The 16,466-nt window shown below is 63.5% G+C and overlaps 5 protein-coding genes across 6 annotated transcripts; 2 read left to right on the plus strand and 3 right to left on the minus strand.

Moving 5' to 3' along the window:
• Positions 1-94: 94 nt before the first annotated feature.
• H696_06204 (hypothetical protein) lies at positions 95-463 on the plus strand (the record flags this gene model as incomplete). Its single annotated transcript, XM_009499949.1, has 1 exon — positions 95-463. The coding sequence occupies one exon, from the start codon at positions 95-97 to the stop codon at positions 461-463; it is 369 nt and encodes a 122-aa protein (XP_009498224.1).
• Positions 464-499: 36 nt separating this feature from the next.
• H696_06205 lies at positions 500-3,500 on the minus strand. Of its 2 annotated transcripts, XM_009499951.1 has the most exons (9): positions 2,921-3,500; positions 2,672-2,792; positions 2,524-2,598; positions 2,310-2,427; positions 2,113-2,224; positions 1,961-2,023; positions 1,076-1,771; positions 869-922; positions 500-780 (listed from the first exon to the last, which is right to left on the minus strand). In XM_009499951.1, exons 1-9 carry the CDS (start codon positions 3,384-3,386, stop codon positions 632-634), a joined length of 1,854 nt encoding a protein of 617 aa, XP_009498226.1. In that variant the 5' UTR covers positions 3,387-3,500; the 3' UTR covers positions 500-631. The 2 variants fall into 2 exon arrangements, with proteins under 2 accessions (XP_009498226.1, XP_009498225.1); XM_009499950.1 differs by having other exon boundaries at positions 869-1,771.
• Positions 3,501-3,898: 398 nt separating this feature from the next.
• On the minus strand, positions 3,899-7,816 carry H696_06206 (hypothetical protein; the record flags this gene model as incomplete). The annotated part of the gene is made up of 4 exons (XM_009499952.1): positions 6,552-7,816; positions 5,986-6,405; positions 5,659-5,775; positions 3,899-5,465 (listed from the first exon to the last, which is right to left on the minus strand). The coding sequence occupies exons 1-4, from the start codon at positions 7,802-7,804 to the stop codon at positions 3,899-3,901; spliced, it is 3,357 nt and encodes a 1,118-aa protein (XP_009498227.1). The 5' UTR covers positions 7,805-7,816.
• Positions 7,817-8,397: 581 nt separating this feature from the next.
• H696_06207 (methionine-tRNA ligase (EC:6.1.)) lies at positions 8,398-12,697 on the minus strand. Its single transcript, XM_009499953.1, has 9 exons — positions 12,508-12,697; positions 12,140-12,363; positions 11,832-12,020; positions 11,546-11,643; positions 11,261-11,377; positions 10,619-11,142; positions 9,768-10,330; positions 9,424-9,621; positions 8,398-9,161 (listed from the first exon to the last, which is right to left on the minus strand). Exons 1-9 carry the CDS (start codon positions 12,638-12,640, stop codon positions 8,838-8,840), a joined length of 2,370 nt encoding a protein of 789 aa, XP_009498228.1. The 5' UTR covers positions 12,641-12,697; the 3' UTR covers positions 8,398-8,837.
• Positions 12,698-13,636: 939 nt separating this feature from the next.
• On the plus strand, positions 13,637-16,365 carry H696_06208 (hypothetical protein; the record flags this gene model as incomplete). The annotated part of the gene is made up of 4 exons (XM_009499954.1): positions 13,637-15,308; positions 15,416-15,607; positions 15,784-15,928; positions 16,115-16,365. Coding segments are annotated over 4 exons (2,259 nt in total), but the record flags the coding sequence as incomplete, so codon positions are not given.
• Between the last annotated feature and the right edge of the window lie 101 nt (positions 16,366-16,466).

Below are 16,466 nucleotides of genomic sequence, written 5' to 3' on the forward strand. Positions count from 1 at the left end.
CCTTGCGTCCCTTTCAATGATCCTGTTTTCCCTTCCCCTTTCCCCTCACCTCTTGTCCTCCCGCCGCCTCTCTCGGCCATCCCACCATGCCGACATGGACGCCTCCGTCGAAAAAAAAAAGACGGTCGACGCCGGGATCCACTACCCCGGAGTGCTGTCATGTAATTTGTGCGCCGAGATCTTCCTGGCTCGACTGATTCCGATCATCCCGGTCAGTGTACGAGTCACGCTCAAGCGCCTGACCGGAGACCTGCGGATCCTGATCAAGAAGCCCCCTTCGCAGCGCATTTGGCTCGGCTTCCACGAGCGCCCGAAGGTGGAGTTGGAGTTCTCGCCCCAGCTTGGTGCCCAGGGGGTGGACTTGCAGGTCCTTCTTCGTTTTTTGGAGAAGCTGGTGCTCGAGGTCATCGACGAGGTGATGGTCCTGCCGAGCATGGAGGACTTCTGGGTCCCGGTCATGTAGGCCTACGTAGTTGTATACCGGGTCAAGCTCCAAACAATGAACTTCCCAGCCTTTGTGGATATGCCCATTGCTTTCCTACGGGGAGGGTTGTGATCTATTTGTCGGTATGCAGTTGGGTGCAAGCAAAAGGAGGTGTACATGGCCACAGGCAGTTCCGCCTACCGGCTGTTAGAAGTATCGCGGGAAGCCCGGGTCCACCTGGTTGGCCCATGCGGTGAAGCCACCGATCATATCAGCGTAAAGGCCTGGCGCGTGGGTCGTCTCGAAGTGGTCCCGCGCGCGCTGGGATTCGTTGCCTCGGCGGCAAAGGGTGATGGCTGGGGGTTTGGTGAGCGAAGGAAGAGCGTATTCGGAGCAGGAGAGGGGGAAGTTGGGATAGCAATAATCCGCCACAGGGCAACATACTCAGGTCCACCGAAGGGGAAGCCTGATGCTTTTTCAGGTTTGACATTTCAACATCTAGAGAGCGTGTTCGTGCGCGCGCACACATGTGTGGTTGTGGTTGTGTGTGTGTGTGGGGGGGGGGGAGAGGGGGAGGGAGAGGAGGGATCGCGAGAAGGAGTGTCACTGGGAGCGAAAAAAGAAGAGCAAACGGAGCCGAGTCACACGTACGAGTCGTGCCAGCCAGATGCGCCATGTTCCAATGGGTCGCCGGGCGAACATCGAGGAGCTCCACGACCAGTCCAGCCTCGAGTTGGGAGAGCGCCGGCGCACTGCCGGCCGGCTGGCCGGGCACCGCAGGGGCCAGGCACGACCCGGCGGACAGGGCGACCGCACTTCGGAGGCGCCAGACGGGACGACAGCCAGCATCCGCACAGCAGCTCTCACTATCGCCAGCAATACGACCACATGCGAGTCCCTCGCGGTCGGCCGCGGACAGAAGGTCCCGGACATCACCGGCCGTCAGCCGGGCATTCGACAGCCCAGGCTGCCCGACCGGATGGACGTACATGCCGCAGTTGAAGTCCGGATGGAGTTTTTGTGCCAAGCCAGGGAACAGCTCCCACCCCGGAGCTGACAGATGCGCGGACCAGGCCCGGATCAGCTCTAGCTCCTGCTGGCGGGCATTCGGCGAAGCCAGTTGCTTAGCGACTTGAGCAATGATGATACTTGTGGGATTGGCTGGCAGAGGAGCCCCCTGTCGCGGGTCCACCAGAGGAATGGGTTTGCGATCGGCAAATGCGAAGGCCTCCGAGTCGGCCAAAGGCGCGCAGAGACACTTCCCAGGGGGCCGGCGCCAGCGCATGCGCGATGTGCGGAACTCCGCGGTGCGCCCATTCAGAGATAGGAGGTTACCAATCAGAGCAGCTTAATGTGTGTGTGTGTGTGTGTGTGTATGTGTGTGTGTATGTGTGTGTGTATGTGTGTGTGTGTATGTGTGTGCGTGTGTGAGTGAAGGATAGAAATGCAGATATGCGAAGGAAGGCATGCTGGGAAGGGGCTTGCCACAGGGCAGCCGGGAGAGGGGGGAAGGGGGCAAGAAAGGAGCAGACGCACAAGTGCCGAACATGATCAACTTGACAGTCTCCAGAGCCTGAAGCAGGCCAATGAGGCCGGGGACTGTGACGGGGGGGAGGGTCAGCTCTAGTTGAGCACAGCCGAAGCACGGGAATGGGACAGGAGGGGTGAAAAAAAAAAGCACGCCGTACTCATGGCCACAACGCCGCTGGAGCCGCACGAGCCGACGGTTTGCGGCGGCGGCGGACGCGGATGAAGACACCGATAGCATGGGCCATCCTCCGAGCCGTTATAGATGGTAAGCTGGTGCGGGCGCAGACACGAGGAAAGGGGTCAGGATTTCTGGGCTTTGCATTCTGTGATCGGCTCCATTGCACGGAGATCGTACCTGCCCATGCCAGCCAAGGGCACTGCCTGAAACCAGGACCCGACCGGTGGCGACGCACGCATCGCTCAGAGCATAGCGGATGCTGACATTGTCCGTCGCATCGAGGACAATGTCATACCTGAGTGGCCCGCCGCAGGTCAGAAAGGGAGGGGAGGGATCCACCATGCGCGCGATTTGGCAGAGCTACACAAACGCCCCGACTGGGGGACCGTACTGTTGGATGAGGTCGATGGCCGATTGGCGATCGAGCTTTTCCCGAATGACCGTGGTCTTTACCGAGGGATTGCGCCTGAAAGGCCGGTATGACAGTCAGTATCCGATGACGATGCAATCTCCGCGAGCAGGGCAAGGTATGGTCGCACGCGCGAATGCCTTCGGCAAGGGCCTCGGCCTTGGAGCGGCCGAGATCCGGGACACCGAAGGCAATTTGCCGGGGGAGGTTGCTGCGCTCAACGAGATCAAAGTCCACAAGGCCCAGCTCGCCTGAGGAGGTGGCCAAGAGGAGGACAGCCAAGACCGCCAGGATGTCAGCAGAAATGAAAGGAAGTGCAGTGATGCTGGGCGGGAAATGACGAAGAGGAGGGAATCGCAGGAAGTCCGGGGCAGCGCACCTAAACCACAGGCCCCGAGGTACAGACCGGCCGGGGCACCGAGCCCACCGCAGCCAACTAACAGGACCCGGGCCTGGGCCAAGCGAGCTTGTCCGGAGAGCTTGGCTGCGGGATTGATCGAGAATTCCGAGCACAGGTCGTTCCCCAGGCCCGGCAGGGTCCAAGGGGGGAGCTCAGCGGCCGAGAAGGAGAACTCCGGCAGCAGAAGCTGCCGCGAGTAGCGGCCAATTTCCTCGACGGTCAGCCCCTCGAGAGTGACGAGCTTCGGGACACCGCCAACATCACCGGCATCGCCAGTCTTGCCAGAGACAGTGGACCCGGCTGGGAGGCCAGCACAGTAGCAGGGGGTATGCGGCACAGACACGGGGCAGGTTGAGGCGGATAGACCCGCCTCAAGGGCCGCAATGTGTGCCTCTGCGCATTCGATACGCCGGCGAAGGAGATCCGTCTCCGTGGCGACGGACATGAGGGGGAGCCAGAGCCGGGGCGCGAGGCAGGGCAGGCAGGACAGGAGGTAACAGTGCGGGTGGGGGAGGGGGCACAACGGTAGCGCGCGCGCGTGCGTGCATGTGTGTGTGTGTGTGTGTGTGTGCGCGCGCGAGACCGGAATATTGTGGGGGCTTTTTTTGTGAGAGACAGTCAGATCACTTGCCCACGGGAGCCGCCATCTGGAGAAAACCCACCCCTTTGTGGTATTCCCCCCCTTCGCGTCCCCACGCAAAATCCAGATGCCCTTGGTTTGGACACATTCTCCGACACTGGCCTGGTGGGGGAAAGCTGCTTGTGCGGCATGGAGTTGGCAGGTGTGCGTGTGTCTGAACACGCGTGTGCGATCGGGAGGCAGATCGATCGGCCCGGGGATTTCTCGCTGGCTTTTAATTCTATTAAGGGTGTATTGTCTAAAAAAGCAGGATGAAAGGGTGCTCCAAATGGGTTTGTGCGCCTGTGTGGGTGTATGTACAACCGGTGTATTCCCCCTCACTTGGACTCGGACTTCTTCTTATCCTTCTTGGCAGATTTATCCTCCTTGGAGGACTTCTTCTTGTCGGACTTGTCCTTCTTGTCGGACTTTTCCTTCTTGTCCTTCTTGTCGGACTTTTCCTTCTTGTCTTTCTTGTCGGACTTCTCCTTCTTGTCAGACTTGTCAGACTTGTCCTTCTTGTCAGACTTGTCCTTCTTGTCAGACTTGTCCTTCTTGTCAGACTTGTCCTTCTTGTCAGACTTGTCCTTCTTGTCCTTCTGCTCCTCCTTGTCGGACTTGGCCTTCTTGTCCTTCTGCTCCTTCTTGTCGGACTTGTCCTTCTTCGCAGACTTTGAACCCTCCTCACCAGGCTTCTTGTCATCCTTTCCGGGTTTCTCGTCGGACTTCTTCTTCTTGTCCTCCTTCTTGCTGGACTTCTTGTCCTCCTTGCGAGACTTCTTCGGCACCGGGTCCGGAGCATCCGCCTGGGCCGCATCATCGCGACTGCGCTTCCGGGCTTCCTTGTCACGGCCCTTGTCACTCTTCGAGGACTTGAGCACCTTGCCGGCCGACACGGCCTCGCGCCGGCGCTTCTTGCTAGGCTCGAGCTCGGGCTCCGGCTCCGGCTCCGACTGATTGTCATCCGAGGAATCGGAGCTCAACGAGGCCGAGGAGGAGGAAGAGCCAGCGGCGGCCCGGGCACCACGCTTACGCTTCTTCGACGAGCCACCATCTTCACCATCGTCTTCGGAGCTCTCCGACGAGTCAGAGGCGCTGGACGAATCGGAAGATGCAGAAGACAGGTTGGAGGAATCCGAAGAGGCGACCACCGCAGCCGGGATGGCCACAGGAGATAGCTTGATTTCTGGCTCGGTATCTGAATCGGAGCTCGAGGCCGAATCCGAGTCCGAGCTCGAATCCGAAGAGGAGGACGAGCTGCTGGAATCCCCCTCCGGGAAGATGTATCTCCCGGCGCTGGGCAGAGCCGGCTCCTCCTCCTCCTCCTCCTCCTCGTCGTCGTCAGAGGCCGCCGAGTCAGAGCCGGATGCCGGCCCATCAGCAGACGGATCCGAGGCCCGAGGCGCCTCGATGAGGCCGACCACGGTGGCCACCGGCGGGACCCCCTCCCACCGGGGAAGGGCCCACGAGTCGTCCATAGCGTCGAGGGCATACTTGGCCAGCAGAGCCTCGCTGGCCTGGACAGCGGCAGCAACCGACTGGCGAGTCTTCTCCGTGGTAGCCAGCTTCTCCTCGGCCAAAAGGTCCTTCAGGGCGGCGAGGGCCCGGCGGAAGCGCGGCCGCATGGGCTCCAGCTCGCGATCGAAGTTGACGCGCCAGCGCTCAAGACGGTTGGCCTCCGGCGCCTGCCCGCCAAAGGACTTGATCGTTCGCCGGTGCATGTCCCGGAAGGGCCGCACCTCGGTCGGCAGGCAGATGGTGTGCGCGTGGCCAGTGCGCCCGGCGCGAGCCGTCCGCCCAGCGCGGTGAACATACGTCGGCAGGCGCATCGGCGCATCGTAGTTGATGACATGCTCGATGATGTCCAAATCCAGGCCACGGGCCATGGAGTCCGAGCAGATGAGACTATCCCCCCCCCCCCCCCCGTCACAGACCCATCCCAGGAAAGCGGCGCCAGGAGTGTGAGTTTCGAGGTTGCACGCTGCCCCAAGTGCCACTCTTGTGTGTTCCTCTGCCCGGCCAGGAGCAAAAGTGCACGAAGGAGGAAGGGGGAGAAATGCCAAGAAAGGGGCCGGCAGACCCACCGAGCAGCACGTACAGGTTGATATGGCCATTTCGGAAGCGATTGAGAATCCGCGTGCGAGACTTCATATCCAGGGCACCGGAGAATTCGGCCACCTCGATGCCACCGAGCAGCTGCACCAAGCGGAAGAGCCTATACGTGGGAAGCCGAGCAGGGCAACGTCAGCAAAGGGAACCCCCCGGCCGGGAAGGGAAGGAGGGAGGGAGAAATCGGGGGACCGAGGGAGCCAGGGTGGGGTGGGCCCGGCCGGCCGGCAGGAGCAGGCATCATGGAAAGCCGCCACTCCATGCCACGATGGGAGTCCATGACTGGGAGGATCATGGGCAAGTGTTCGCAACGCACCGGTGCGTGGATTCCACACTGCTGACGAAGCAGACCACCTTCTGCATGCCCAGGCGGCGCAGAGCATACAGCAAGACCAGGGGCTTGTCCTCGGGCGCGGAGACTACCATGTGCTCGATCAGAGTGGGCGGCATGACGAAGGAGCGCTCCTCCTGGGTAGAGGTCTGGGAATGTGCAGCGCCGGTGGCCATGGCCGTGGCACCGTGCGGCTCCTCGGCCATCTGGGACACTGGCTGCAGGCCGAGGTCCACAGTAAAGAAGCGTGGCCGGAAGAGGCGCAGACTGGCGATCTTGGCCGGGTTACGCGTGAGCGTGGCACTAACCAGGATCTTCTGAAGGAACTGGTGCCTCGGCGGCTCGCGCATGCACGGGGTATGGCCCTGGGCCCGAAGGGACACGGCGTCCGGTTCCGGGGTGTTCCTGCGCACGAGCACATGCATTCGTGTACATGTATGGATGCATGCATACGTGTGTGTGTGTGTGTGAGTGTGTGTGTAAATGTGAAACGTGAGTAGGGGAAAGCAGACAAAGAGGCATGTGTACAAAGAGGCCTCAGCAGGACGCACCAGCTGGGCGCCGTGGCCCGCGGGTCGCATGCCTCGAGCACACGGGGCAGCCAGTTGTGGTACGAGTCATTCATCAGCCGGTCGGCCTCGTCAATCACCAGGAAGCGCAGATGCTGCAGGGTAAAGCCCGGGGTCTGGGCCAAATGGTCCATCAGGCGGCCAGGCGTGCAAACCAGAATGTCCAGGGCACTGTGGCCGCCGGCCAGGCGGCCGGGACCGGCAACATGCCCCGGAGCGTCATCCTCCGGCTGGAAGGCCGACAGCGCCGGATGCACCATGGAGGCCTGCTCCGCGGACAAGGACCGAATACCGGCGGCCAGGCCCACGCGCAAATCCGTCCCGGCGATCAGGCGACTGAAGACCTGGTGAATTTGCACGGCCAGCTCGCGCGTCGGCAGGACCACCAGCGCCCGGAGGCGGACCACCCGTCGACCGGTCAGGGCCTCGATCACGGGCACCGCAAAGCTCAGGGTCTTGCCGCTGCCGGTGGGCGCGGCGATACACACGTCACCGGTGGCCAAACCAGCCAGTCCCAGTGGCAGGGGCTCGCCTCCGCCAATGGAGACCCCCGGCTCCGAGGGATTCTCCCGGCGAAGGGTCTGACACACGGCCGCCTGGATGGGGAAAAGCTTCTCAATGCCAAACTGCCGGGTCAGTGTACGTGCCATGGTCGAGGACAGGACCTCCGGCTGCGGCTCCAACAGCGACAGACCCTGTGTCAAGTCCGAGGGGAACACCTGGATGAGCGTGCCATCGGTGGACCGGGCGGTCGCGCGCGCCGTCAAGGACAACGAATCATCAAAGTCCTCCTCGGCCATGTCCAGGGTCTTGCCGGTGTCTGGCAGCCCAGTGGCGACATCCACCGCCGGGGTGGTGTACGCCCGGTCGATGAGAATCTGGCGGGCCTTCAAGTCGGCCAGCTGTCCGGGCATGTTCTCATTCAGGCTGCTCTCGTCTTCCGACTCGTCGCCATCCTGGTCGTCATCGCTGTCGGAGGAGAGGGCTTCCTCCTCCTCGTCGTGCGACTCGATCGGGGCGTCGGCCTCGGCTTCGAGGCCATCGGCATCGGCGTTGGCGGACTTGCGCGGGCGCGCGCGGAACCGGTTCGACAAGGGCCGCTGTTGAGCCAGCGCCTCGGCCCGGCGCTGCACCCGGTGCCAGTTCTTCAGGGCATTTTTCGCCGGATCCAGGGCCTTCTTCTTCTTGGCGGACTTCCCTGGCGCTGGCGCGGGCCGAGCGGACACCGCGGACATGTCAGCGGCTTTGTACGGGGGGAGGAAGAGGAGGAGGGGGGGGGGACGGGCTGAAAGGAGGGAGAGAGAGAGGCAGAGGCCGGGCAGAGGGGGAGAAGGGATGGAGAGAAGGAGACACAGGGAGAGGGAGAGAGCGAATAGGAAGGGGAGAGTGTGTTACCTCTATAGCGCGGGCGACCCCCCGCCGCAGCACCGCTCGAAAAAGCCCCGGCCCTTGCGTCTCCATGCTGTTGGAGATCGCTCCGCTCCACTCCACACACACACACACACACACACACACACACACACACACACACACACACACACACACACACACACACACGCCGGCTTGTCCCCTCGCCTCGCGCCATTCCCACCAGCCAGGGCGCTTTCTTGGGGGTCGGCTTTCCTGCCTGTTTCCGCGCCGTGCCGCGCCCCCGGCCCTTGTCTCCGGGCGAGGGAGAGAACCGCCGCGAAGCCATGCGCCACAATCGCCTCGCGTGGGCAGCTACCAACGGAGTGGGTTCGGTCCGTCGGGAGCAGGAAATTGCCCGTCTCCAAGGAGTGGCCAAGAGACCTGTCGATACTCGTGAGATGTTGCTGCGTTTGTATTCAAGAGGCGAGGGGGGGGGGGGGGGCGGGTAGCGCATGCGGAGGCGAGTTGGGCATGGATGCCCCCTCCCCGCCCCCCCATACCCACCTCCGTCCCCACGCCAGGGGCCAGAGGATCATCCCCCCATGGCCGACCATCTTGCCGGATAGCTCTTTTGTCTTTTTCCAATGGAAGTAGCGAGCGGCACGATCCCACATGTACTACTGTCCCATGCCATCGTCGCCAGGGCATGTATGGGTGCGGGCCTGATGGGCCCCGCTCGGGAGGAGGCGATCTCCTTCTACAGCGGAGGGAGGGGAAGAAAGCATACATGAGTGCATGCATGCGCGCGTATGCCCACAGGGAGCTGCACAAGCACGGATGGAGAGGAGAGAGAGAGAGAGAGGGAGCGGCGGGCATGGCAGGGGCCGGGATTCTTTTTTCCTCCGCCTGGTGACACCCTTAGGCGGTGGCCGCCGGGGCCGGGCTCCCGGCATGCTTGACCTTGAGGGCAGCCAGGGTCTCCTCGGACAGGCGCTCAAAGAGGCGGGCCGGGGTGCCGATGACATGGCCGGGCTTGATGCCAAAGCGGAAGGACTCCGACAGCGCGAGGAGCGGCAGGACGGCGCCAGACTCGGCAGCCGGGGACAGCTGCTCGCAGATGGCCACCGAGGTGGCCGGGATGAAGGGATGCAGCAGGGTGGCAATGAGGTAGACGAAGTTGACCATGACATAGAGGAGGGTGTTGCACTCGTCGGGATTCTCGTTCAGCAGGGTCTGACCGAGCTATGGGCATGCCGCACGCGGGACACGCGGAACGAGCGGGGCGAGGAGAAAAAGGTTGCGCACGTGCGTGTGTGTGTGTGTGTGTGAGCAAGAGGAAGGGCAGGGCGTGCTTGTGCGCGAGTGCGAAAAGGAAAGCTCCCCCCTCGGCCAAGTCCCGATTCGGATGGGGGGGGGGGGGGGGGGGGGCGGGGGGGGGGGGGGGGGGGGGGGGGGGGGGGGGGCAGCCAAGAGCGAGAGAGGCCATGGGAGTGAGGGGACATACGCCAGTGGCAGTGATGAAGTTGTTTCCGGCGGCCGAGATACGCATGACCAGGTGCAGGGCATCACGAATGCGCAGGGTCTCCATGCGATCGAGGTACTCGGCCAGCAGGGTGTTGACCTCCTGCACGAAGGGATGGGTGGCCGGGTCGAAGTTGGGCCCAGGAGCCGGGACCTGGCGGCGGTAGCGCGAGTCCAGGAACTTTGGAGTGGGCATGGGAACACGGGCGCATGGATGTGCAACGGATATGTGAGAAGGCCAGCGAAAGGAAGGGCTGTGGCCCGGCGGGCTGGACAAATGACGGGGAGAAAATGCGGCCCTCGGGCCCGAGGGCCGATCGTACGCACGCCCAGGGTCCGGTTGACCAGGTTGCCGACATTGGCCAGCAGCTCGGAGTTGACACGCAGACCGAAGTCGGTCCAGTTGAACTGGGAGTCATGCTGCTCCGGGCGGTTGGCCAGCAGGTAATAGCGCCACAGACAGGCCGGGATGCCGGAGGCGATGGCATCATCGCCGAAGACACCGATGTTCCGGGACTTGGAGAACTTGCCGCCCTCGTAGTTCAGGTACTCGGTGGTGCTCAGGTGGTTGAGCATGGTGTACTTGTCACCGGTGCCGATCAGCGAGCAGGGGAACATCACCGTGTGGAAGGGGACATTGTCCTTGCCCATGAACTGGTACAGCTGCACCTGCTCCGGGTTCTTCCACCAGAGCTCCCAGTCGTCGGTGTACTCGGCCGTGATGGACAGATAGCCGATCGGCGCGTCGAACCACACGTACAGCACCTTGTTCTCCATGCCAGGCAGGGGGACCGGGGTACCCCAGGACAGGTCGCGGGTCATGCACCGGGCGCGCAGGCCCTCACGCAGCCAGGACTCGGTGATGGACTTCGAGTTGTCGCTCCACATGCCTACATCGAGGGAGCATCGGGAGAGACACGGTGAGGGGGGACCAGGAAGGGAGGAGAGGGGGAAGGGAGTGAGGAGGAAAGAGAGATGGAGAAAGAGAGAGATGGAGAAAGAGAGAGAGGGAGAAAAAAGGGGGAAGAGCAAAGAAAGGCAGGGAAATCCGTGTCCTGGGGTCAAGGGACACGAGAAAAGCCCCAACATAAGCGGAGCGTGCAAGCCACCGAGTAACAACAGCAACAGCAACAGCAACAGCAGCAGCAAGGGACATGTACGGGGGCTGGAGGACGTACCGGTGGAGGCCTCCTTGATCCAGGCCTGCAGGTCGTCCTGGACCTTCTCCAGGTGGAGGAACATATGCTCGGACTGACGCATGACCGGGGTCGAGCGGCACAGCTTGCACCGGGGATCGATCAGCTCCACAGCATTGATGAGCTTGCCGCACCCGTCGCACTGGTCACCGCGGGCATCGGGGAACTTGCAGAAGTTGCAAGTGCCCTCGACAAAGCGATCCGACAGGAAGCGCTGATCCTTCTCGCACCACCACTGGTCGATGGTCTGCTTGGAGAAGAGCCCGCGCTCGTAGATGCGAGAGAAGATCCCCTGGGCAATGCCGGCATGCTTGGGGTCGGTAGTGCGGCCGAAGTGATCGAAATCAATGTCAAACCACTTGTAGATGGCCGTGTGCAGGGCATTGTACCGGTCGCAAATGGAGCGACAGCTCTCGCCGCGCTCGGAGGCCAGGGTCTCGGTGGCGGTGCCATACTCATCGGTACCACACACGTAGAGGGTGTTGTAGCCGCGCTGACGGCAGTAACTACACAGGAGAGCGGGGGGGGGGGGGAACAGATGGGCCGCATGTCAGCAAAGTCACCGGGCAGGGGGAGGAGGGGGGATCGAGATTCCAGCCGCAGTCGGTGGGGTTCTACACGGACCGGGCATAAACGTCAGCCGACAGGACGCAGCCGATGATGTTGCCAAGATGCGGGCTGTTGTTGACATAGGGCAGGGCACTGGTAATCAGGATGTTGCGCTCGCCCTCCTTCGGCAGGCTGTGGGGGAATGCATTTCGGCGGAGGGGCAAAGCATGAGAGGAAGGCGACCGAGGGGGGAGAAGGAATTCCAGCGGAGGAAAAGACAGCTGTCAGTGGCAGAAGACGCTTTTCTCGGCGAAGGCGATATTACGGGCGGAGCGAGGGACAGGGGAGATGACAACATACATGGTGCCCGCGGAGGGAGACTGGTGGAAGAGCGACTCATCGACCATGCGCAGGGCGGCCAGAGGCTCGGTGCAGTCAATGACAATCAGGCTGACGCCCTGGAAAAGTATGCATGTGTGTGTGTGTGCGTGTGTGTGTGTGTACGGGGGCCCGTGGGTGTGCGAAGGAGATGTCAGAAGCAGGCACACAGTCGGTAATGCTCGGCCCACGCCTGCGAGGAGTCCCCTTTCCAGCGAGGTTCGCCATGGAGCAACAGCATGAGCCACAGGGCCCGAGGGCTACGCACGGCATTGGTGATGGTGGCATGGGCATCCAGCAGCAGAACCTCCGGGTTGCCGAGAGCCTCGGTCATGCCGGCCAGCAGCGGAGCCGAGACCAGCTTCTCCAGGAAGCCAGTCAGCGGGGTGGACACATCACGCGCATGGTTGCCAGCCAGACGGGCGAAAACCACGAGGTTCTCCAGCAGGGAAAGTTTCTGCTGGGGCGGGGCGGGGGCAGGTGCAAGATCGAGTCAGCAATGTGCGACGGTGAGGTGTGTGTGTGTGTATGTGTGGCTTTGGGGCGGCTTGCCAGCTATGCGGCATTTGGGAGTACCTGCTGGCTGGCGAAGTGCTTGGCGACCAAGGCGCTGACCGAAGCGTCGGAGCTGCCGGCGCTCAGGGTGTCCAGCAGGGTGAAAAGCCGGAAGCCGGCCAGGAACTCATCCAGGCCGATCAGACCGGCCGACTGGAGGATGTGCCCGACGATGGCGATGGTCGAGAAGAGGACCGACGCGCCGGACTTCACCTTCATGTGCACGTCGCCATGGTAGCCGGCAACTGGGGGACCTGGTCAGCAGACGGCCGGGAGGCATATTCATGTATGTATGTATGTATGTGTGTGTGTGTGTGTGTGTATGCATCCACAAAGGAGGGCTGGGCAAGGGGTGGGTGGGCATCCGAAGTGGCCAGGGCCAAACGCACGAGCCTCATCGGCCTTCGGAGTAATCTCCAGCTGAACATTCAGACCGGCGTCGTTGGCGAGGCTGATCGCCGCGGCCACAAGGACCGCCTCGCTGATGTTCGACTGAGCCTGGATAAAGACGACAGGGGACATGCTGGCAGGGGAGCAAGCAGGTGAGAGGGGGGGGGGGGAAGAAAAGGAAGGGGGAGGGGGGAGGAGGGCTCTGGTGCACATCAGCGGGGCAACCTGGGGATGCCGGCTCTTGGGCTTTTTGTCCGGGGGGGAGGGGGGGGGGGCCGCCGGGCCGGGGCGCCGGATGTTGATGCCTTGTGCCGGAGGGGGCTGGGTCGGGCCAACCAGCAGGGCCTGAGCCTGCGCATGTTTCTGCCGGACCAAGCCCGCCCCCCTCCGTGCCTCCTCCCCACGCGCTGCACCCCCCCCCCCCAGGGCACCCCGGGCAAGGCGGGGCGGGACGAGCGCGGGAACCAGCCCGCCAGAATCGATTGACATTGTGTTCTAGTGTGCGTCGACTCGCCGTGGGAACCAGAGCCTGGTGTCGGGGAGCGCGATATCCGAACTGCCGATGCATCGGCCCCACCGACCCGCGGAGTCCTGGCCGCGCCGGACCGCCACGTGCCGGTTGTCGGCGTGCCGGTCAAGCTGCGGCGGTGTTCAGGCCCCGTCCCGCACGAGGGGCGTGGCGGGGAGAGATCTTGTCCTGGGGGGCGGGGGTGGGGGCGCCCAGGCTCCCACGCACGCGGACGCCCACCCGCGTCGACCCTTTCTCCTCGAGGCCCGGGGCAGCCAGGAGTTGTGGCATGCCTATATGCCTCGGGGTTTCCTCGTGCTGTCGCGCATGTGCGCGTGTGCGGGCTGCGAGAGCGGCGTGGGCCGGGAGCATTCTCGAGGCGCACGTCTCACCTCATGTAGCGGGATTTTTGGCTGCCCGCTCAAGCGAGATGGCCGCCCAGGCACCCCAGGCCATTCCTCCAGACACCTTTTTCTCTCTTGGATTCCTCCTCCTCCTCCTCCTCCCTTTCCTCCCCTCTCCCTCTTTCCCTCTCGCTCCCCGGAATGCATTCTCAGTTGCTGGCGCTGAGGCGGGTGCCCCCGCAGCTACCCATCAGGCCATGCTTGTCGACAGCCGGCATGCGTCCTGCACTCGGCTGTCGATTCTACTCCGCGCAATCGGACGAGGAGGAAGCCTTCGACCGTTTGCTGACCCACTTGGATGACGCCGCCAAGGCCCCGGCCGGCATGGCAGCTACCGGTCCCCCGCACAGGGCCTCGGCCGGTGCTCCGCTCGGGGGCGCTCCTCCTGGGGGCAGCTTCCCCGGAAATGGTGCTTTCGGTGGCCACTTCCCGGGCAGCGCCATCCCTGGCGGAGGCGGCTCCAGTATGCCCCGCAATGGTCAGGGTGGTGGCTCCACCGGTGGTTTCCCTGGTGGCCACTCTGGTACTCCGGCCGGTGGCATCGGTGGCTTCCCCCGGGCGGCAGGTGGTTTCCCCGGCGGTGGCGGCGGCGGCGGCTTCCCGGGCGGTGGCGGCGGCTTTCCGGGCGGTGGCGGCGGCTTCCCGGGCGGTGGCGGCGGCTTCCCGGGCAGTGGCGGTGGCTTCCCGGGCGCCAATCGTTTCCCCTCTGGTGCCGGGGGCTTCCCAGGAGGACCAACTGGGTTCGCCAGTGGTCCATCAGGCTTCCCACATACTCCCGATGGTACTTCTGCTCAAGTCGCTAGCAGTCGGCCAAACAGCTACTACAGCCCCCCCGCATCTCACGGCTTCGCCGGGGGCTATTCAACGCCCAGTCATGGTCAGGGATTCCCTGCTGGAAGACATCCTATGCCCAACATGGGCTATGCGCCTCCGGCTGGGGGCTATGCGCCTCCGGCTGGGGGCTATGCGCCTCCGAGTGGGGGCTATGCGCCTCCGGCTGGGGGCTATGCGCCTCCGGCCGGAGGCTATGTTCCCCCTGCCGGGGGCTATGCGCCTCCGGCCGGCCAATATGGCCCCCCGGCTGGGGGGTATGCCCCGCCTCCCGGGCGGTATGCTCCTCCTGCTGGATCCGGCGGCCATTTTGCCCCGCCACCGGCCGGTGACTTGAGCAGTGGCTTCGCGAAGGGGATCTCCCAGGGTGGCTATGGCGGCGCGCAGGCCGGTGACTTTCCTGGCCGGGCGTCTTTTACGGCGCCGGCCGCCGACTATCTGCGTGCCATCGGCAGCAGCAGCAGCAGCAGCAGCACCAATACCAACATGCACCATATGGCGCCGCCAGGCTTCCCGATGATGCCGGACTACCTTGCTGGCGTGACCCAGCCGGCGGTGGCCCCCCAGGGGCGGACCTCGGCACCGCAGCCAAGTGAAGCGGCCAAGAATGACCCCCAGCGAAGCCGCTCGGGAAGTGCCCGGAACAGTCTTGGTCTGTCGGGGGTGGCCATTCCGCGTTTCGGCCAGGATGCCCCCCCGTCGGATGACTCGCCGGGGGTCATCCCCGAGGCTGACCACCTCTTCGATGCCGATGCGCGCGACATGCCCCAGATGCCCAGGCAGCGGGAGAAGCGCGAAAAGCGCGACCGGCGCTCGGAGAATGAGAAGCGAAGCAGCAACCGGAGCCTGGACCTGCAGCAAAAGGACCCGGAGCAGCTTTTCGCCGCGCTGGACTCGAACAAAAGGCACCGGTCCAAATCCAAGTCCAAGTCCAAGGTGCACCCGTCGCCAAGGATCACGACCACTTCCAAGGGCCACTTCGAGCTGGAGTTCCTCGGCACGTCCAGCAATTATGCGACTCCCTTCCGGAATACCAGCTGCGTGGCCCTCAAGACCGGTATGTACTCGGGGGTGGGCATCCCCTTTTTGGCGTGCTGCCTGTTTGGAAACCCGGAAATGGGCCGGTTGCCTGACCTGCTTGCTTGTTTGTCCGGCATGTTGCAGACAATTCCACCTGGCTCTTCGACGTCGGCGAGGGTACCCAGCGGCAGATGCTCCTGTCTTCTGTGCGGCCATCGCGCGTGGATCGCATTTTCATCACCCACCTCCACGGGGACCATGTGCTGGGTCTGCCGGGCATCCTGTTGAACCTTGCCTCGGATGCCACTCGGCAGATCCATGTCTACGGGCCGCCAGGTACTTTGGCATCGCCCCCTCGGCCCCTGGCGTTTCGGTCGACCGGCGCACGCTGGGCCTCCATGCCGCCGGGTTTCCCTCCCCCCCCCTGCCCCGTTCCTCTCCCTCTGGCTCCTTCTCCCTCCGGCAGTGTCACCCTTTCTTCGGCTAACTTCTGCGTGCACGTGCCACAAAAGGTCTCCGGAACTTCGTCCAGACCTCCCTGCAAACGACCTCCTCGGGGTGGAGCCGCAAGCCGCTGGTCATTCACGAGCTCTTCCGTCGCCGGTCTTCCCTCACCACGGAGGATGACTTCGTCATGGAAAATGGCTGCTTCAACCTGTACGCTGCCCTCGTTGCCTGGTTGGCCCTTTTTTTTTTTGCCACATCGCTCGGCCTTCATCTCGCTTACCATCCGTCCGGTCCCCTGCCACACCTCTCCTCCTTGTTGGATCACCCCCCGCCCCCCCTCCAAACCCCAACAACCACATAAACACCCACACATCACCCCTTCCCGCGATGGTCCAGCATCTCGGCCGAAGAGGCCGGCGGCCTGGAAGTGCTGGCCGTGCCGATTGTGCACACAGTTGCCTGCTTCGGCTTCGTCGTCAAGGAGCAGCCCTTCCGTGGCCGGGTGGACAAGGAAATCATCAAGCGCCTGAAGCTGAGTCACATCCAAATGCGAGACATCATGGCCGGTGAGACGATCACCACGTCCGATGGCCAGAGTCTGACCAAGGCTGACATCATCGGGCCCGACCGCCCGGGGCGCAAGATTGGTGCGTGCCCCTCCATCCCCATTCACGGCGAGACTGCCTGCCCCCATTGGCTCGGGGAGGTCGGTCGTGCATGTATTCCTCCCTCCTCCGCTCCCCCCCCC

This window comes from Fonticula alba (assembly GCF_000388065.1).
Source record: "Fonticula alba strain ATCC 38817 unplaced genomic scaffold supercont2.30, whole genome shotgun sequence".
NCBI lineage: Eukaryota > Rotosphaerida > Fonticulaceae > Fonticula > Fonticula alba.

Coding starts and splice junctions, on each gene's coding strand:
- H696_06207 (XM_009499953.1), bottom strand. CDS start 12,640: ATGTCCCCTGTCGTCTTTATCCAGGCTCAGTCGAACATCAGCGAGGCG. Junction 11,644..11,831: donor ATGCCACCATCACCAATGCC/GTGCGTAGCCCT, acceptor ATACTTTTCCAG/GGCGTCAGCCTGATTGTCAT. Junction 9,162..9,423: donor ACTTCATCACTGCCACTGGC/GTATGTCCCCTC, acceptor GCATGCCCATAG/CTCGGTCAGACCCTGCTGAA.
- H696_06205 (XM_009499950.1), bottom strand. CDS start 3,386: ATGTCCGTCGCCACGGAGACGGATCTCCTTCGCCGGCGTATCGAATGC. Junction 2,225..2,309: donor CCCTTGGCTGGCATGGGCAG/GTACGATCTCCG, acceptor CGCCCGCACCAG/CTTACCATCTATAACGGCTC. Junction 1,772..1,960: donor GTTGATCATGTTCGGCACTT/GTGCGTCTGCTC, acceptor ACACACATTAAG/CTGCTCTGATTGGTAACCTC.